Source organism: Marmota flaviventris, chromosome 3 (assembly GCF_047511675.1).
Source record: "Marmota flaviventris isolate mMarFla1 chromosome 3, mMarFla1.hap1, whole genome shotgun sequence".
Lineage (NCBI taxonomy): Eukaryota > Metazoa > Chordata > Mammalia > Rodentia > Sciuridae > Marmota > Marmota flaviventris.
The window spans coordinates 169,817,968-169,838,398 of NC_092500.1; the positions used below are offsets into that span (position 1 = coordinate 169,817,968).

General features: G+C 50.5%; 1 protein-coding gene across 3 annotated transcripts; it reads right to left on the reverse strand.

Annotated features, from left to right (window-relative positions):
- Window positions 1-5,899: 5,899 nt before the first annotated feature.
- Window positions 5,900-19,966, reverse strand: Clu (clusterin). 3 transcript variants are annotated; one of them, XM_027927116.3, is made up of 9 exons: window positions 19,860-19,966; window positions 16,508-16,638; window positions 14,939-15,087; window positions 12,199-12,369; window positions 11,125-11,536; window positions 10,050-10,157; window positions 7,275-7,504; window positions 6,377-6,549; window positions 5,900-6,123 (listed from the first exon to the last, which is right to left on the reverse strand). In XM_027927116.3, exons 2-9 carry the CDS (start codon window positions 16,599-16,601, stop codon window positions 6,114-6,116), a joined length of 1,347 nt encoding a protein of 448 aa, XP_027782917.1. In that variant the 5' UTR covers window positions 16,602-16,638; window positions 19,860-19,966; the 3' UTR covers window positions 5,900-6,113. The 3 variants fall into 3 exon arrangements, with proteins under 3 accessions (XP_027782917.1, XP_027782922.1, XP_027782921.1); XM_027927121.2 differs by lacking the exon at window positions 19,860-19,966 and adding an exon at window positions 19,389-19,406; XM_027927120.3 differs by lacking the exon at window positions 19,860-19,966 and adding an exon at window positions 19,248-19,346.
- Window positions 19,967-20,431: the final 465 nt, after the last annotated feature.

Sequence of the window (20,431 nt, forward strand, 5' to 3'; positions counted from 1 at the left end):
ATGAGGTGTCTAGAGAAGGCAAATTCATGGACAAATAGAACAGTGGTTCCCATGGACTCCGAGTGGGGGCCACAGAGACGTGGAGTTGAATGTGCACAGAGTTCGAATAGTTTGGGAAGTTGAAAACAGTGCTGGGCATGGATGGTGGTGACATCTGCATGACTGTGCAAAAGTTTTTCTTTAAAAAAAGTGCTTAAAATGGTAAATTTTATATTCTGTATTTTTTTACTCCAAAGATTAATATTTGAGTTGGAAAATACAATGTGCCAAGAATGTTCAACAACGGGAAGGGGGACTATGATGCCGTGTCAGGGAAGTGGCCCAGCAAACCTTCCTGTGCTGCACAACAGGGGGGCTCAGCCACAGGACCTGAGTCCATGGCCTGGACAGCAGGCTCTGTCTGCAGCAAAACCAGCTGGGGGACTTGGGGGTTCACTGCACAATGAAGAGGCAGAGCTCCTTGTTCAACACTGGTCCAAATCTCAAAGGGATGACGGGAGAACATTAGGCAAAGCATGAGGCCCTTATGAGCCAACTCGGGGCCTCACCTGGCAAGGGCCAGCCCTGCCCAGAAGTGCACGCGGCAAGGTGTAATGGTTACTTTTGTGTATTGACTTATAAGACTTTAGAATCAAATTATTTAACCAACTACTCATCTACCTATTGCTGTGAAGGTATTTTGCAGTGGTGGCTGATCTTTTATGATCAGTTGACCTTCAGTAAAAGCCCCGACCCTTCATGTTATGGGTGGGCCTCACACAATCAGTTGAAAGGCCTTCAAAACAAAAATTGAGATTTTTGAGAGAAAGAGGAATTTGGCCTCAAGACTATGCACAAACACCAGCCTCCAGACTTCTCTGCCGACTTGGGGCCTGTGAAAGAACATGAGCCCCTGCCTGGAAAGGAATCTCTTGACATAAATATATACACTGGTTATTTTTATCTGGAGAACACTCCCTGATCCATAGGCTAAAAAATGGGTTGATGAAACTTATAGAACGGAAAGAAAAGCAGGTTGAACACTGCTTCGGAAATCATTAAGTCCAAGTCACCCCCACTCACTCTACAGATGAGGAAACCGAGGTTCCGAGAGGTGAGAAAACTTGCGCAACATCACATAAGAAGCTGAGAAAGACAGTGTCTCCAGACTTTTCAGCCCCGTAGCCCTGTATTTTAGAGAGCTTACACTTTAAACTCTATGAATTTTACATTCTATCCCATAATATTGTTGTGTTTTAAAATTCTGAGTAATGTTCCATTTTCCCAAATCTTGAAATGACATTTCTGGAAGGAGGGCCATGCCTGTCCTGTGGACTTCTGGCCGCCCACGCCCGTCCCAGTGGAAGAAGTGTAGCTGGCCCAAAGGCTGGAGAGGCTAAACCTTGAGGTTCAGTGAAATCTTACACAATTCAATGTTCTGGAAAAAGTCCTTCCAATTACCAGGGAAACTGGCTGCCCTTTTTAGTTCTGCCTTTCAATAGATGTGATTCATTCTTTTGTTGATTTGGGATCTCTTGATGTCTGAGGCCATCTTTCCAGAAAATTCTCCTTCCAGAGTCCTCTTGACAATAAGCTGTGTGCCCTGAGCCCATGAGCGGGGCTCCGGAGGGCGCTGCTGATCTATCTGGGTTCTCTTTCTCCCCTTTCCCTGCTTCCTCCTGCAGCTCCCCTTCTTCTTGCCTTGCCCGGCTCCCTCCCTAACTGGCTGAGTTTGAGGTGCTGCCCCCTGCTGGCAAACCCTCTCCTCATCTCTAAGACTGGACTGGAAACACAAGAAGCTGGAAATGCCAGCAGCATCCAAGAATTGGAAATGGAGCGGAGGATGAGGAACTGCGCACCCAGCCAGCAGGAGCTGCTCTCGAGGTTGAATTTGGGGTGGGATGTCGCACCCCAAAGGGCAAAAGGAAACAGCAAATCCTGCCATCTGCGGCAGCTTCTCCTCTCCAGGTGGCCCTCTCATCCCTACACTCTCCTGAGAAAAAGAGGGGTCCAGGGGATGCAGCCACTTGACCACCGCTCAGAGGTCTCCCCACCTGCAAAGACATAGGATAATATTTAAAGACCCAGGACAGATGCCCTTCACTTCACCAGGTGACTCCGAAGAGGGGTAGCACAAAGTTAGCAGAGTTGACCAGGCCACCTGCATGGGAGGGCGTGGAGGACAGAGAAGCTAGGAAAATTCTGAGCCTTATATAAGGTCTTATGGCCTTGTGGTCAGCAAAAACCAGCTAAAGCCCACCTTCAGTGGGAGCCACAGCTCAGTGGAAGGAAGGAAGGAATCCCTCTCTGATCATTCAGTGGCAGACCCTGGAAGGGATTCAAAGTTGTCCCTGGTGGTGGCTATCTGTGCCCAGGAGAAAATCAAGCTGCCGGACTCTGACCTGAACTGGCTCAGCCTGCCAGACCCAGCCCCAGGAAAGACACAGAGAGGGAGGAAACCCTAGGGGTGGCACTGGGGGCTTGCTGAAAAGGGAGAGTTCCCTAAGCCACCGCTGGTTTTAAATTTAGAAGGGATGTCCCAGAGCCACCTGGAAGGAAGGTGTGACTCTGAGGCCTCCAGTTACTAGAATAAAAACACAGGCAGGTGCTATCCCAATAATAGGAAGAAGAAACCAGATAAACCACTCTGAGCACCTCATCCCACAGGCCAGAGCGTCATTAAGGGGGACTATGAAGTACAGGAGGAGACACAGCAAGTCCCTGAGCCTTGCTCCTTCAGCCGTGACTGTGGGTTTTCCCTGGAACATTTCAGAGGTCAAGAGAGGACCAGGCATTTCCAAAAAATTCCAAAGCACAATCCCCTAAATTTGGGGTGGTTTTGAATTTTGGCAGAGCTTCCCACCCACGGGATGCACTGACCCACCCAGTGGGAGCCTGCGCGGCGCCAAAGGCGATTGCAGACACAGCTTACCAGCCGATTCCCTGTGTCCCCAACGGGCAAGTGGCTGGTGGTGGGACCCAGGTTAGATCCTAAGAGGAGCCTTGGCTTTGGTGTGGCTGCATGACTATGGCTTGGCACCCATGAAGTCAATGGCGAAGATGTACGTGTCCTCGTGAGCGTGAGGCTGGAGTGAGAGGTGCCCTGTCCCCATCCCCGTGCTGTGCCTGAGGGCTGGGTGCTAGCCCATGTGGGATGGGGCACTGGAGGCCAAGGTGAGGTTGTGGGAGTTGTCTGGTGTCAGTTGAAGGTCACAGCCTTTGTTCCGCTGGGCGATGGTGGCAGAGTGAGAGCAGGCAGCTCATGGTGCTGTTCCTCCGCGCGCCCTTTCCTGACTGAGCCCCCACCCGACCTCAAGGCGGACCAGAACTGGCCTCAGACTGGGGACAGGGGCAGGAGGGCTGTACAACTCTGACACTGACCACTTCACACGGCAATGTATAATCCAGGAGGACATTGACCGAGGGTTAGGATCAGTGATCACCAGATCAGTATGTGGGAACAGCGGCAGAGAGCTCATTATAGTGATCGCCCTTTCCATTAACAATCTCTAAAGACCTGAGCATTTTTGCATCTTGTCTAGAGCTATTTCATACGTCCTGGGTTTGCCAGGCTCCTCCTTCCAGCTACAATACACCTGGCAATGCCAGGTCCGTGCAGGACACTGGAGTGGGAATCCCTGGGCAGCTAACAGGTGCCAGTGGGACCCGTTGGCCTGCGTTCAGATCACACCTGCGTTGGGTCCCAGCTCTGGCCCTTGGGGCTAAAAGCTTGCAAACAAGTGGCCCCTGCCATTTCTACAGCTTCACTCGCAACGGCCTCTGCAGGCCTCCCCTTGTTTCCACCTCATGCTTAATTCTGAATAGCAACTTCTGGAACCAGTCTGCTCTGGTGCCAACTCACGTGAGGCCACCCGTAGGAAAACCTGCCCACCATAGTCAGTGCCTTCTCACTCGATACCATCTCCAGCACATCCTTTTACTTCCTGTTAACTCCAGTTACTGGAACACTCGGTTTGCTTGAATCAATCTCACTTCCAAAGCCAAAGCCCTCCCCGTCCCCCATCAGGCTGGCCCTTGTGTTGACCCCAGCCCTCTCTCCAGAGCTCTGCTTTGCTCACCCCTGGGCATCTGCCAGCTCCCACCCTTGCCTGCTCCCTGCTCCCTCACAGTGAGGGATGGGCAACTCTGAGGTCCCTTCACCAGCTCTTGGGGCTGTGAGGAATTGGGGTGGGGGTGTTCCCACATCCTGCCCACATGACACTTCTCTGATGAGGGCCACACTCTTTTGTAACTTGTGGGAAATAACCCCTCCTCCAGGGTAATTGCTGGGACCTAATGGGACAACACAAAGCAGTTGACCCAGGAGTCAGAGCGCTCTGGCTGGCCAGTTCATAGTTGCCGGGTGCTGGGCACTGCTGAGCGCTAATGTCACTTACAGTCATCCCAGACTGTATCTCCTTACAGCTTTCTGGCAGATGATCGTCAAGTGTCAGCTCAGGCTAACAGCAGATTGCCGATCCAGGCAGACATCAAAGCCATCTCTCTCAGATCACCAAGCCCTGTTCCCACTTTGGCACAAGAGTTCCTGGACCCCAAACCAAGGGCTCATTATCCACAGCCCCCTCCCCAGATTTAGCTGCATCTTATCCCCAAGCCTTGGTGGTCTTATGTTCTACCTCAGTCTTCCTAGTGTCTCAGGTTGGAACTCTGTCGGGGATAGAGGGTCATCCAGGGATCCTTAAAACCAGGCCACCGTGCAAAGGGGGAAAGAGTGGAGGCACGGGGTCCCCATGAAGCTAAATCAGCTGCGGGGCCTGCCTTTTAGGGCTCCAGTGTGAGAGTTGAAAGTAAGTGCATGAAGAAAAATCCTGAACACTGAATATAGTAACTGCCACAATCTAGCAACCCAACAATGGAAAAGATGAAGAAATTGTTCAAGCATGCTCTGTGACATTAGCATGATATGTAATTTATAATTATGGTCATTTCAGCAAATCCTCTCTGACCTCATAACCCTGGCTACCGTATACCATTAAGTTAACTGCACTGATCTTCCTCTGATTTTCCTTGAGAATAATCCTAAATATTAACCTGAGACTAAGGTTACCACTAAGCCTTACCACTTTGATGCCCATGTGGCCAAGGTACTTGGCAGTGTCCTAAGGATATTCTAAGCCATGAATGTGCATGTGGACTTTGCCACAAGCCTGGCATGCAACCAGATGGTTTTTTTTTCCATGTGCAGCATATTTGATGGATAGAAGTCTGCAATTAGAGAACATTAATGAATGCACAGCTTGATACCTATGGATTTAGGGTTGTATCACGGTTAGTTAGCGCCCCCTTTTGGCAATATCATAAACTGCAGCTCAGTTAAATTTCAGACTGAGCTGCAAATGAGTCTTCTAGACCTGGGCAGAGAAGTGCCTGTGGCCCAGAGTAAGACAGAGGGACAGTGGCAGGGGAGTCCACAGTCAAGAAGGTGCCCATGTATTCCAAGTTCACAAAATAAGAAAATCGCCTCATTTGATCTTCACAGACTATAGTTTTCATAAGGAAAATATCAATCATGTATTGAATACCCAGCAAGTCTTATCGTTACCCCCTCTTCGCCTGATCTGGTTCTTAGTGTATTCCTTTGAGAGATCACCCGTGCCCCAGTTAGAATGCGCTGACAGTTTTATAACAATGGAAAAGATTCATGTTTCAGGGATTTCTTTTAGTTGGCTTGTGGCATATACCGGTTTTTCTCAAAGCAGGAACGTCTTGAACTGGCTCAACTTTGTCATCGTACATATCCCTCTTACTCTCCATTGTGTGATCATCCTGAGCCATCAGCCACTACTAACTGTTCCCATCTCTTCCTTTTTCCTTACCCCCCCACCCTCGCAGCCCCACACCAAAATAAAGGAGTTGGGGGGTAGAGGACGGGGAACAGCACGAAGAGAACTTGGGGCACTCAGGTCACAAGGTAGCTTTATTGAATTAGTTGCATGCGGAAGCAGCTCTTCCCACAAGCAGCAAATACAGGCATTAGAGCATAAAATCCTGGAGAGGCCAGCGGGACTGGGGCCTAGTCACGGAGAGACATGCAGAGCTCTCTGGGGGGCTGTGGTTCGTCTCAGGGGAGCTGCACTCAGATGCCTCTGTTTATGGAAAAGCAACACTCACACTCACTCCTCTCTGAAAAATAAAAGGGGAGTACGGGAAAGGGTGGATTTTCACCAAGAAGCAGCCACCAACACCCACATTCTTATCTGTTAGAAAAGAACATTCCTCAGAGGAAAAATAAAATTCCCGGTGGTTTCTTGACTTTGTTCTTGGGCTCTGGCCACAGGCATGGGCATTCTGCCCAGACTTTATACCCTGTCCCTTATCTCAGCCCCCAGGGACATCTAGGGCTCTGCAGAGCCAAAAGAAAGGCCTGTCCACCTACCGGCTCTTCTTGCGGTATTCCTGCAACGCTTTCTCTGCCACAGTGTCCATAAATTTAGGGTTGTTTTTGGGGACCTCTGGGATTACCACAGTGATGGGGTCTGAGTCGAAGAGCTTCACAACCACCTCAGTGACACGGGAGGGGGCTTCTGAGTCGGAAATGTGGGAGGTCACCTAGACAGAATAAAAGAAAGAGAAGAGCCGCATGTCACGGCCACAATGCCCACATTTTATAATAAGGCCTATGACGCAGAAGCTCCATCACACCTTCAAGAACACCTGGACATCTGACAGGTTGCTTGTTACTAATACAAACATCTGTGCAACTCATCTGATCAGAAATGCCCTGCTTCACACACGCCTTTGAAAGGACAAAGGCCATCTGCAAACGACCAGCCCAGTGGGCACCCAGAGGGTAAAAGTGTTTTCTAAGAACTTATCTTAGTGCAGCTACTGGCCAGTCTATGGTCACAAAAAGAATCCAAAAAACAAAAACAGGGTCTTCAACACTAGAGAGAAATTGGCACTGGCAGAGGACAATCAGCAACCATGATCCACTCCCCATGGCCCAGGACACCAAGCAGCTTTGAGAAAGAGTCCAGCCTTTGCAGCCAGGGCTAACTTGCCAGGGGAGTTGCCCATAGTCCTCCAGGCTGGGGCTAGCTCTGGGACCTGGCTCGCTCTCCTCATCTGGGGACGGTCATGTTATTCTGCCTCCCTGGCTGGGTCTTTAGTGCAGCACGGTACAGATGGGTTTCCTATTTCCTGCTATGTGGTAAATGCCCAATGAAAAACCTAAGTGCCCTCTGTAAATCTGTGTCCCATTTTTGGGCTCACATCACCTCCAGACCATGTCTCAGGTCGCCCCCGCATCAGCGTGTGGCCAGGACACAACTCACTGTGGAGACCCGGAGATAGGCCTGGTCTTCGCTCTGGGTGAGATTGGCCAGTTGGGACAGCCAGCTGAACTGGTCGTTGAGCTGCTCGAGCAGGGAGGAGGTGTTGAACATCTTCCGCTGGTAGGAACGGAGCAGCTCGTTGTACCTCTGGGTCAACCTCTCGGCGATCTGGAGGGAGTCGTTGAGCTCCTGCCGCAGCTGAGCCTGGGCGGGGTTGTTGGTGGAGCAGTCTGTCCAGAGGGGGAAGAGCACAAGGCAGAAACGTGAAGGGAAAGCTCAAAAGGGGCAAAGATGCGAAGGGAAACCAGCCCACACAGGCGGGAATGGCAGCGCACAGGATGTTTGTGAGGGTCCCCCCAAAATAGAGTTCTCCCCAGAATGGGAATCAAGACACTTGCTCCTTCATGAAGAAAGGCTTGCTCCAGGAAAAAAAAAAATGTCAGCTGAACTAAACAGGGTGCTTAGTGATGTGACTGATTTATCTCCTTGGCAACTGGTAACAGTGTCGAGCACACTTGACGAAAATGGATCTCCAGTGCTCCATGTCCTCACACCCAGGTCCTCGCAGAAGTCATTTCAGGAGAAAGGGGATTTTACTCACTCACATGGCTCCTGCTATGTACCAGATACCACATAAGGTGCTCTTTTCTCATGGTCTATGCATTCTGACTTAAGTATTAACATCCTACTTTACCAATAATGAAACTGAGGCCCACAGGAGTAAGAAATTTGCTTAAAGCCATCGAAGAAATATCTTCAGGGTCAGAGTCGAACTCGACTCTTTAAATCTTCATCTTGGGCTCTTTATACTTGGTGTCTGGGGTTCTGGAACATCTCCAAGCTTCTCTTTTGGGCCTACCTGCAGAGTTGGCAATTCTGGTTCTCAAAAGCCCATGCAGCACAGGGCTGTCCAGGACCTTAGGCCACCAAGCAGAGCAGGCTGGTGGCTGGGAATCCTTGCCTGCCCCCTGCCCACTAAGGCTGGTCACCAAGCTCAAGAGAACAGGGAAGACATAATCCATTCCTTTTGGTCAAGTGTTACTGCAGGTTTTCAGATCTAAATGCTACCCATTATCTTTTTAACTACTGTTTTTCTCTCCCTAAATTATTTCAAAAATATCCAGAAGAGGGTACCTCAAACCTAAGTGAATCAGGGGAAAGGAGATCTCTGTCTTCGTCTGGCGGCACCTTGCAATCATTGATAATAATAATAAAAAAGAATGTCAGGTGGGACAAGAAATAGCATTAATGTCAAGAAGGTGGTTGGAAGGGAATGTGTGATGAGTGACTTTCAGTCTCTTACCAGGAAATAATTAAAAATAAGAAAAGTTCTCCAGAGCCGAGACTCTGCCTGGGACAGTAATTCTCCACTAGGGAAGACACAGCCTCCCAGGGGACACTTGGCAAGTTCTGAAGACACTGTTGGCTATCACAACTGGTAGGGAGAGGTTGCTACCGACATCTAGTGGGCAAAAGCCAGGGATGATGCTAAACTCCCTGCAACACACAGGTCAGCCTCCAGGACAGAGAAGGTCCAGTCCAAAAGGTCAGCAGGCTGAAACTGAGAAATCCTGGGCCAGTGTCCCCAGGCAGTACAGCTTAGATACTTCAAAGTGCCTTGAATAAAAAGCTACTGCTTTTTATTCTTCCCCAAGCCAAAAAAGGGGGTCTACTGAATTCAGTTGATAGGTGCACGAGGTCCGATCTGAGTCTAGGCCCTAAGGTGACAGCTTTCTGCCATTCTATGATATTTTTATGGGAAAAGCTCAGAAGCATGGTCATGTATGTATCTTCAGCTTCTTTGCACTCTAGCCCCTGAAAGCACTATTATTTATTTTGCTTCTAAACTCACAGGAGCAAGGCTGGGAATATCTAACCAGACTGTAAAGGCCTGGCCTGGCCAACCAAATCATATTAAGTAAGAGCAAAGCCACAGTAGGATGAGCTACCTACCAGGAGAAAGTTAGCTCATTCTGAGCAGGGAAACTACTTACTAAGGACTTTCATAGCTGTTATCTCAAAGTAGGGAGAATTTCATTAATAGCCAGACCTGATTAAATGGAGAGAAACAGTTGAAGGCAGATCTTTCCTTTGCCTGGGGAAGTGATGGACAAAAGGAAATGAAGAGTGCCAGCATGGAGGTGGACGAGGTCCCTAGGGCCCCCAGGGAGAAAACCCAGGGTGCTGATTGCCAACACAGCCCAACCCCCAGCTGGCCTGTGGTGGGGGTCACATAGTCTTAGACACATAGTCTTAGATGAGTGACTCAGCCTTCCTGTGACCTGTGCTTGCTCCTCTGCAAGGTGGGGACAAGAACTGCACCCAACTTATCAGGTCGTCCTGAGGACATGAGTAAACAGCCGTAGAGTTTAGAACAGTACCTGCCACGTGGGAGCGTTGGTCAAACAGAACACACGCTGCCTACAATTTCATAACGTGCCATGGAAAACGAATATGGCCAGCACGCCTGGAACCTGGGGGCACAGCTGGGGAGGTCAGAGGGGGAGGGCTTTCTTTCACAAACCTTGGCGGCACCCACGGCGGGCTGCCTCTTTACCACGGACCTGCCCAGTGAGGGGCACCTTACGTTTGTCTCAGAATAATCTGAATCTTCAACCTTTGAGGGCACCAGGATACTCAAGGCTGAGGACCTGCCCTGGGGTCACAGCTCAGAGGTACAAAGCTGGAATCTGTAAATAGGCCACCCCACGAGGCTACAAGGAACTAGGACACAGCCGATGACAGGGAAAGCTGGCACTCTGACCCACAACTCACCCACAGACAAGATCTCCTGGCACTTGTCACACCGGTCCTTCATCTTCAGGCATCCTGTGGAGTTGTGGCGGATCTCCTTGCACACGGCCTTCTGGTCATCGTCACCTTCTGCGGACACGTGAGGGAAGAAAGAGGCTGAGGCGCTCGGCAACACAGGGCAGGCCCCACCGATTTCTCAGCCCCCTTCTACAAAACTGTTTGGCCCTTTGAGATCCTGTGGTCAGAGCAGGTTGAGACTTGGTTATCCGCCTCCACACATGGCTTGGGGTCTTGGGGTTCCTGCAGAGGCACCTGTGGGCCCCTGTCCAGGCAACTGCCTCCCCTCCATCTGAAGAGACCCCTCTTGTCCCCACACTCCCCTGCATAACGCAACTTGCTCTGCACTCTCCCTGGCTCCTGCTCTCCTGCTGGCTGGTCAGCAAGGCTCTGGAAGGAAGGGGTGCATCCTCCTCAGAGCCTCCTGACACCACAACTTCCACCCCTGATGGAGCTGCAGGAGACGCTTATTCAGCACGAGGCCCTCCGGCACTTTCATGCTTTTCGGGCCAAACCCCAGAGCCGAACCATACAGAAGAGGGCGCAGCGTGGCCAACAGAGCCTTGATGAAGGAAATCTACTCCTGAGGGTCTGGGCTTCTCCTGTCCACATCACACCTCACTCTTAAACTATGCATTGCGCCCTCATTCTGAACCAGGCCCCATGGTCACAGCCATGAACCCCTTCCTTAAGGGTGATGTGGCTGTGACGTACTTCCCTGCCAAGAAGGTGTGGCCCCACACCAAGCCCCCTAAATTCATCAGGGAAAGAGGCTCCAATCCCATAGGAAGGGCAGGCAGTGTCATGCAGAGCAGCAGCTGGTTGGCTGGAAATAACACCGACTCCAACCCCTGCAGAACTACATGGGGGAACCCCACTTTGTCGGCCCTGAAACCTCATGCATTCCTTTACCTCTGTCGCAGTCCTCTTCCTCTTTAAATGGGTTAATGCCACCCTCCCGGGGTTGCTGGGAAACATGGGGATGAACACATCTAGTGGGCTCCCATCCCTCCTTGGAAGAAAGGGACCTCTTTCTGACCTCTTATGAAGTCCATGTTCGGGGACTGGGAGCCTAGGCCGTGGAACGGGACGTCCATGGCCTGTTGAGCCTGGTGTATCATTTCGAAGAAGGGCTGGAACAGGTCCTGGAAGCCCAGATGCCCGTAGGGGGAGAGAGGCAAGATGCTGCGGGCGAGGCGGGACTTGTGATAGAGGAAGTGAGGCCTCCGGTGGGGGAAGCCGAAGGGCGAGAAGTAGCGGGTGTCCTGGGGCTCGTGGGTGAAGAAACTGTCCTGGAACAGTGTGTCCATGATCCCGGAGGCCCTGGTGAAGCTGTCCTGCATGGCATCCAGGATGTGGTTCTGCTTACGGTCGCTCTCCAGCAGGGAGTCGATGCGATCGCCGTTCATCCAGAAGTAGAAGGGCGAGCTCTGGTTCAGGAACTCCTCCAGCTGGGTGGCCAGAGGACTCAGTGAGGAGGTGCCTGCCCGGCCAGCCCTGCCTCTCACAGCACAGGCACACAGCAGGTGACTGAAGGGCCCCCACTGGACCGGCTCCCAGGTGTACCACCTGGGAGGCCAGTGCCCCCACCACCCACTCCACCCCCACCAGGCCCTGAGGTGCACAAATCCCCTAGAGTTGATGAAGTCCAGTTCAGAGGGGCCCCCTGTCACTTGTGGCCTTTAAGGACACTGGCCCAGCTGCTCGGCTGCTCAGCATTCAGGGAACAACCAGATTCACTTGAGTCCCAACCAAGTGAGGCCCATAGGTAAGGCCCGTGGATTCAATATTAATGCACTAAAAAATGTTTTAGTTTCCTCCGCCTCAGTGGGCGCAGGACTCTGCCACGCCACGAATGGCAGAGTTTGTTGTTATCCAGCTAATCCTTGCTGGGTAAAGGTCTTTGGAGGGAGGCACATACCTGACACACGTTAGTGACAACTGCCATGTCCACGCTCACATGAACAATCATGACTGACAATCACAGTCAATCATGGCATAGGGTCGGGATGCAACCGGCCAGTACTAACCAACAGCACCGGATGTGGAATGAAGTGTATTTTGCTAGGTTCTCCTCACTCCCCACTCCAAGCCTAAACCACACCCTTTTCACCTGGTGGCCAACTAAGCCCGAGCCGCTTCTGCACACGCGTGCGTAGAACTTCATGCAGGTCTGCTTCAGGCAGGGCTTACACTCTTCCCACAGGGCCATCATGGTCTCGTTGCACACTCCCGGGATTGCCTTCAGCTTCATTTCAGAGTCCCTGGTCTCATCCAGGGCATCCTACAGGGAGACAGGAGGCCAGGTTTGCCACAGAGGCCACACTTCACCCCTCCCCTGCACTCCCGCTGGGTGCCTGGCCCTCCCCACCTGCAGGACTTCCCATGGTCTGATCACCGGATGTGCTTATTTCCTCCCCTGCACCAACACCCTTGATCCCACATTTGCCCACCTGGAATGCTCTTCCCACTCGGCTTCCCATAGCCTCTCCTCCCTGGAGGCCCAGCCGACCTCTAGAACTCAAAAGTTCTGACTTACTGCTGTGGCAGTTTCTACCCCGATTTACTTCTCACTTATACCTCATTTGCTATATAATCCCATAAGAGTGTATCCCAAGGAATTTTCAAAATAAAGGAAAAAAAAATCTTTATATAGGTATATGTCATTGCATATATTTTATATACGTGAAAAATAGTCTGGGGGTCCATTTTCAGAATCTAGAATTCAGCCTTAATTGGATCCAATGGTAGTCCTTCCCTTTTGCCCGCACTAATTCTAAAATCAGCCAATCACATAGATGGTAACCCCAGACCCCTCCAATAAGAGTGCAGGGAAGCACTGTGTTAGGTTAGAGATACAAACAGAGTGAATGCCCACCTGGGCACTCTTGCTAGCAAGGTTTCCCTAGCACCCCCTTAGGTGGGAGTAAAGGTCTGCCTTGCCTACCCACTTTCCACAATGCATTTTGATTTCTTGCAGCACCTTGTTATTTCTAATATATACACACATCAGAAACAATCCAGATGCTCAAAAGCAGAGTACAAGTTAAACAAATTATAGAACAGTAATCCACTCATCAGTTTCAGATATCCAAGGTCAACCTACTACAGTCCAAAAATATTACAAAAGTACCATGAAGAGTTAAGATGTTTTGAGAGATTGCATTCATACTTTTTGTTACCATATGTTGTTCTAATTATTCTACATTACCATATGTTGTTATAATTGTTGTTGTTAGCCTCTTTTGGCACTTAATTTATGGATTAAATGTTATCAGAGGTATGTATGCACAAGAAAAAAACAATATCTACAGGTTTGGTGGTGTCCTTGATTTCAGACATTCACTGTGGTCTTGGAACATATCCTCTGTGGATAAGTGGGGAGACTACTTACCATATGTACCAACAGGTAACAAATACATCATTCATTACAAGGGATATTTATAAGTTTTAAGTATTATAGTAAGCATTTTTATTTTAAAAATTCATAATCTTGAATACAGCCATTGTGGGGGGAAATATAGAGGAAAAAAAGCAGGAAGAAATAGATCAGATGTTAACAGTGACTCCCTGCTCCCAACCCCCAACTCAGAACCTATTTGGAGCCTGCACATGGTCAGGGTTTAGAAAAATCTATTGAAATGAATCTGGGCATCAAGCCCTGAGCCAGGCATGGAACAAAACCAGATCCAAGATTTCACCCCCGAGAGTCTTTGAAAAGCAAATAAACTTTCCCCATTTCTTCACTACAGTCCCAGCATCAGGTGACACAGCCCAGGAAGGACTGTGGGTCACCATGGCAACCCAGCAAGGCACCCCACTGCGTCCCTCCCCTCCCCGCCAGCAGGGAGGGCCCAGGCACAGGTGTCAGCTCACCCTTACCTCTTTCTTTCTTTCTTTCTTTTTTATTATTTCTTTATATATGACAGCAGAATGCATTACAATTCATATTACACACAAAGAGCACAATTTTTCCTATCTCTGGTTGTATACACAGTATATTCACACCAATTTCTATCTTCTTACATGTACTTTGGATTATGATGTCCATCACATTCCACCATCATTTCTAACTCCATGCCCCCTCTCTTCCCCTCCCACCCCTCTACCCTATCTAGAGTTGTTCTATTCCTCCCATGCTCCCCCTCCCTACCCCACTATGAATCAGCCTCCTTATATCAGAACATTTGTTTTTTGGGGATTGGCTTACTTCACTTAGCATTATCTTCTCCAACTCCATCCATTTACCTGCAAATGCCATGATTTTATTTTCTTTTATTGCTGAGTAAAATTCCATTGTGTATATATGCCACATTTTTTATCCATTCATTTACTGAAGGGCAACTAGGTTGGTTCCACAGTTTAGCTATTGTGAATTGTGCAGCTATAAACATTATGTGGTTGTGTCCCTGTAGTATGCTGTTTTTAAGTCCTTTGGGTATAGTCCAAGGAGAGGAATAGCTGGGTCAAATGGTGATTCCATTCCCAGATTCCAAGGAATCTCCATACTGCTTTCCATATTGGCTGCACCAATTTGCAGTCCCACCAGCAATGTATGAGTGTGCCTTTTCCCCCACATCCTCGCCAACACTTATTGTTGTTTGTATTCATTAGCTGCCATTCTGACTGGAGTGAGATGAAATAATTTTTACCCCTCACACATCAGATAGAGCACTAATCTCTAGGGTATACAAAGAACTCAAAAACCTTAACACTAAAAAAACAAATAACCCAATCAATAAATGGGCCAAGGACCTGAACAGACACTTCTCAGAAGAGGATATACCATCAATCAACAAACATATGAGAAAATGCTCATCCTCTCTGGCAATCAGAGACATGCAAACCCTTACCTCTTTCTTCTTCTTGGCCTCCTCTAAGGTGTCAAGCAGAGACTTGCGTTCCTCATTTGTTTTTTCTATCAGAGTCTTTATCTCCTTCACCCCTTTGACAGCATTTTGGATTTCCTTATTAATGTACTTACTCCCCTGGGTGGACATCTCTACAAGAGAAAGGCAGGAGGCAGGATGGGCAAGATGAGATCAGGTTGGGGTGACAATCCCAGAACCAGATAGGATGGTCAGAAAAGTCTGTTTGGCCCAGAGACTGTCAAAGCTGGGACCCCGCCCTCACCCTGGGGAGGTAGCACACAGCCTTGCCTAGCAGGACACAGGTCCCCATCACAGGGGTCCTGGGTGGTTCTACCCGACTGCTCAGAGATGCAAACCTCAGGAGCAGCACGTCTCAGAGAAGCACTACGCCTTCCCACTGCCACACCACCTTGGGGAACCCACAGCCCTCAAGATAGAATATACCGTTATTTTGGCTACAAATTTTCTGGAATTCTGTTTAACCAAATATTTGTACTTCTTTGTTCCAATGCAGAGTGGCAGGTGACAGGGACAAGAATATGAATGAATGGCACTGTCACCAAGGAGACTGCTTATCCTGTGCCACATTCTCTTTACCTACTTACTCCCAACACATGATCATGCCCACCAGATGGGAAAGATGGGGACAGGGAGGTTTAGGGCCCATGGGCACACCATGTCCATCATGTAGGATGAATAAGTCCTGAAGGTCCATTTACAGATGGTGCCCACAGTTAGTAACACTAGATACCATACTTGGGGTTTTCTTTAGGAAGTAGATCTGTGTGTTCTCACCACAGAAGTAAAAGGTAACTAGGGAAGGTGACGGACATGCTAATTAGCTTGTAGAATGTACATGTATTTCAAAGCATCGGTGTGTACTGTGATATATAATTTTTCTGGTCAATTATACCTCAAGCTAGGATGGGAAAGAAGCAGAGTCATGAGATCAAGATAGTAGCCCAGGATCTACAGCCAGGGAGTGGCAGGGCAAACGCACACCCAGGTCTCATCTCCAAATCTGGGGTTTTAGCCATGACCCCGCAGAACTGGTCCGCTAGGAAGAGGGGGTGGGTGACAGGAGAAGGGGTTTCTGGAAGGGGCTCAGGGAAGAGAAGACTGCAACTGCCAAGCACTCACGCTGAACAGCACTGTCCCTTCCCTGCCCTGTGAGTGGAGAATGTGGAGCCTGGTTTCTTTTGGACAGGTGAGGACACATGGGCAGCAGCCCCATCACAATGCCTCAAATGGCCAGGCACAGTTTGGGGAAGAACCATGGGAGCCAGTAGGGGGACAGGGAAGGGAATGGCCGAATGAAATGCCAAGGGCTTGGGAAATGCAGACCAGTGCCCAAAAGACACCTGACCACAAAGAGCCTCAGCTCCAGGGGCAGGGCATGGATGGTCGGAGAGGGTTGGACAGAGAAATGCAGACTTGGGTACAAGATGAAAATGGCCTTCAGCACTTGGGACTGCAGAGACGGCACGTGAGCTTGTGCAGCAGCCCTGCCCTGGGCCTCGCCAAGTTGCACTCAAAGCCCAGTTTACTTGCCCTGGAGCTCCTGGTTGGAGACCAGCGGTTCTCCCAGGACCTGTCCGTCGCCCCAGGTCAGCAGCAGCCCCACACACAGCAGCAGAGTCTTCATGGTGCCACCTTCTCTGATTCTGGAATCCTAGCACGCTCTGTTTAGAGAGAAGGGGAAGCCATCATGGGAACAGCTGGGCCACTGTTGGCTTCCTGCCCAGCTCACTGCCTGCTGCAGCTTCCAGGAACTTGGGGACATGTGGCCCTCAGCCGTCCCCTCAGCTGGCATTACTGCAGTTTTATCCCTGAGAAACTTTGGAGGACAGAGTAGACCTGCCACTGACACCTTCAAAAGAAAACGAAGGCAGGAGATACACTGAGGGTGCAGACTCGTGGAATCAGAGCGGCTGGGCTCCCCGCCAAACTTCCTCCTCCCACTAAGCAGGGCACACAGGCTTCCTGCATTGGGTCTCCTTGTCCAGAAAGGGCATCTAGGTATCAAACACTGAAAACAGGTCCCTTGGATCACTCATCTGTCCCTTCCCTGTTCCTCCTCACTTATTCACATCAGACATTACCAATCAATCACCACTCTGTTCCCCTCAGAGCCCCAGCACCACCTGAAGGTGCTTTATAAGAGTCTGAGACATGAGCATCCACCCCCTTAGGTTGGCACAGGAAGTTAAAGCCATTGGCCATCCTTAGTGTGAGACTTCAGGCAGGCTGCCTGTGGATTCCGAGGTATCCGTCATGAGCACAGCAAAGAAGGGAGGGCCATCCAAGGGGTAGCGAGGGCAGAGTGAAGGAAGGGAAGGGCCAAGTGAAGGGTTAACCATAAGCCCAAAGAGCAAGTTCCCCAGAAAAGTCCCTTCAGGAGGACGTGCTCCTTGGCTCTGCCAAGTCCTTTTCAACCAGCCCATTCCCTCCAAGCTGGCACCAGTGTGCCCTGCCAAGGCCTTACCCCTGCCACCATTGGGCCAGTTGCCCTGAGCCAGGGGACACGGGCCACAACCTGGGTCTTACACAATGGTCCCTTTCCTAGCAGCTAAAGTTGTTGCATAAGACAACTCCCCCTGCACCCTCGATCCCCCGCTCTGTGGCTTATCTGGGCTCACCGATTTCCCATGCCACTAGGGTTCACATCTAAAACCTGCTCTCAGCAGGCCCATCTGGACACTGGGTAGATCATTAATAAGACAAGTCTCTCCTGACGCAATTAGATGCAGAGCAGGCGGCAGCGTGGGAGTGAGCGCGGGTCAGCGCCTTCCCCAACCATGGGGTGGGTGGCTGAGCTGGGCAGGACTTCAGGCCCACTAGGAAGGATCTGGTCTCATAGGCTGTGCTCAGTGAGGCCTGGAATGCCTCCGGCAGGTACAGAGCCTTTGTTACACAAGAGAGATAATGCTAGCCAGAAACCCCTCTCCCAGAAGGCAACCCCTCCACCCCCACCCCTGCCCGAGCAACAACTTCTGGGAAATCTATTCTCAATGGTCAGAAACAGGTTCTCACCCAAGGGCAGGGCAGTGGACCTGAAGAGAGAGGGGAGAGGGCAGTCAAAGCAGAGAATAGGATGGAGGTGCTGGAGATGAGCAGCTGGCACGGGGTCTGTCCCAGCAGCCATCAAGCTCAGAGCTAAGAAAGGGGTCACTCTCCAACCCAGCCTCTCCACCTTCAGGGGCCGGGCCAGAGCCCAGAGGCAGGTGGGGCTCCCTGGGTCCCACAGCAAGCTGGTGGCAACCCAGGGTAAGAACCCAGTCCTCCCAACTATTGATCCAGTATCTTTTCTTGATACCAAGTCACTTCAATCTCTGAGCCTCTGGACCTAACAAGAGCTTACTGATGTAAATACCTTCTATAAACCCAAGGGTCTGATATAATCATTGTATATTCTGACTGCTTTCAAACCTGACTGAGGGTCTATCCTGGGTATTGGCAACCTCTAACTGGCATTTCTGGAGAGGGGCAGAGGACTGAAGCAGGCCTACAGGCCACCTATGGTCCTCTGACTCTGGTTTAGCCTTAAGGAAATGATGGGTTACTTTTCCAGGGTCTTGTGATAATGATTTTGTTGAGTCAGCATCTGCTTTTCTCCAAAACTAGGCACCTCTTGGATACTGCTGGTCCAAGGACAGCATGAGAATGAGGGCCAAAGCCCAATGCCCTCCCTCTAAATGAACTCTCTCCTCATCCCCTTCAGGGCTGGAGTCATGCCAAAGTCAAAGACCTCCTTTCCCCAGCACTGCACCACAGCCTCTTCCCTTGTGGTATTTTCCCTCCATGTTTGTTTGTTTGTTTGTTTTGGTACCAGGGATTGAACCCACTGAGCCACATCCCCACCCCTTAAGACAGGGTCTCACTAAGTTGCTGAGGCTGACTTTGAACTGGCGATTCTCCTGCCTCAGTCTCTGAAGCTGCTGGGATTACAGGGGTGCACCACCATGCCTGGCTCCTCCCTTTTGTATGCATTTTTATACCATAAGATTCTTTGCAATCCCTGTCTTCAAGTCTTCTTTAGAGGCACACTTTTGTGGGTGCACCCTCTTGAGCATCCTTTTATAGTACTGTACTTACTCTTAAATTCCTAATCTCTCCCTTCTTAAAAAAAAAAAAATAAATCATATCAGCAGCAGCCACAACTTCCCTCTCTCCCCCCCACCCCCACTAGGTCCAGGAATTCTGGAAGGCTAAGAGGCTTCAGTTCTTTTCCCAACCTGACACTTTAACACTGGAGACAGACCTCCCAAAGCCTCCCCAGACCTCAGATTACCATCTATAAACCGAGATGTGGAATCAGACGTCTGAGGCCTGATGGAGATTTCCTCTAGTGCACCTTAGGTGCATAAGGAAACAGAAAAATTAGGATTTAGGTGACTGCAGCATATACTTATATCCACAACGTCGTACTTACAAAGCGCCCTCCGGAGAACTAGAAAATAGGAGAAAACAAGATGACTCAGCCTGCAACCGAGATGAACACCTTCACTGCGCCGCGGGAAGCGCCCACACGCAGGCAGCGCCGCCACGCCCCTGTACCTCCCACAATGCGCAGCAGCCTCCAAGCCTCAGTTTCCCCGATTTTGCAAAAGGAGGATTTTACATGTGACCGATTTACTGCTACAAAATTTGTGGTTAGAGCTCATGCGCACAGGGACTCCAGAGTCTCGCCTGTGCACCGCCTACCCAATCGGCCTGCGGTTCAACTGCCTGGCGACAGGGCTCTGGCCACCTCCCGGTGGGGTCCCCTGGGAGCTCTGTCTAAAGGTCAGGGCTGTGGAGTTGTCATCTCTCTCCACCTCCACCTGGCTGCTACCCCCGCCCTCCCATCGACCCCCTACGTCCCTGCGCTGGAGTAGGAAAGATGGGGACAGCTTACGCTTACCCGTCAGCTGCGCCAGCTCCCGTGCGCTCCTCCTAGCGACGCCGGGTGGTGAGCACCGCGAGACGCCGTATTTATAGCGCTCGGGCTCGCGTACACCCCCTTTGGGGCTGGCTGCAAACCTGCATGACTCACGCCCAAAGAATGCCATGGAATGCGCGGGGAGCTTTCTGGAAGCGGGGAGGGGGGGCGGTGCAGCACTCGGCTGGGGGCACCGGAGGGCGCGTCAGCTCCGCGAATGACCGCGCCAGTTCTAGGAGACACCCTGGGACTCGCTCTGCCTCGGGTGTTTCAGAAGCTCGGAGTCTGGACGCACCCCAGTAGGGCAGTGCTTGAGGGGTGCCCCAATCCACAGGGTTAGAAGGGTCCATTCTATGCTGGCCGGTACCCAGTCCAAAATACAATCTCACAGTCCCCCGGCCCCATTGAATGTTAATCTTTCACATTAAACACGCTCCACTTCTCCTGTTCTATTTAAATACGAAAGTGTCAGAAATAATGAGGGTAAGATGGAGAGAGGCGTTGTGCTTGGGAAGAGAATACATTAAGTGTTTGAAATCGGTTAAAGGATGAGC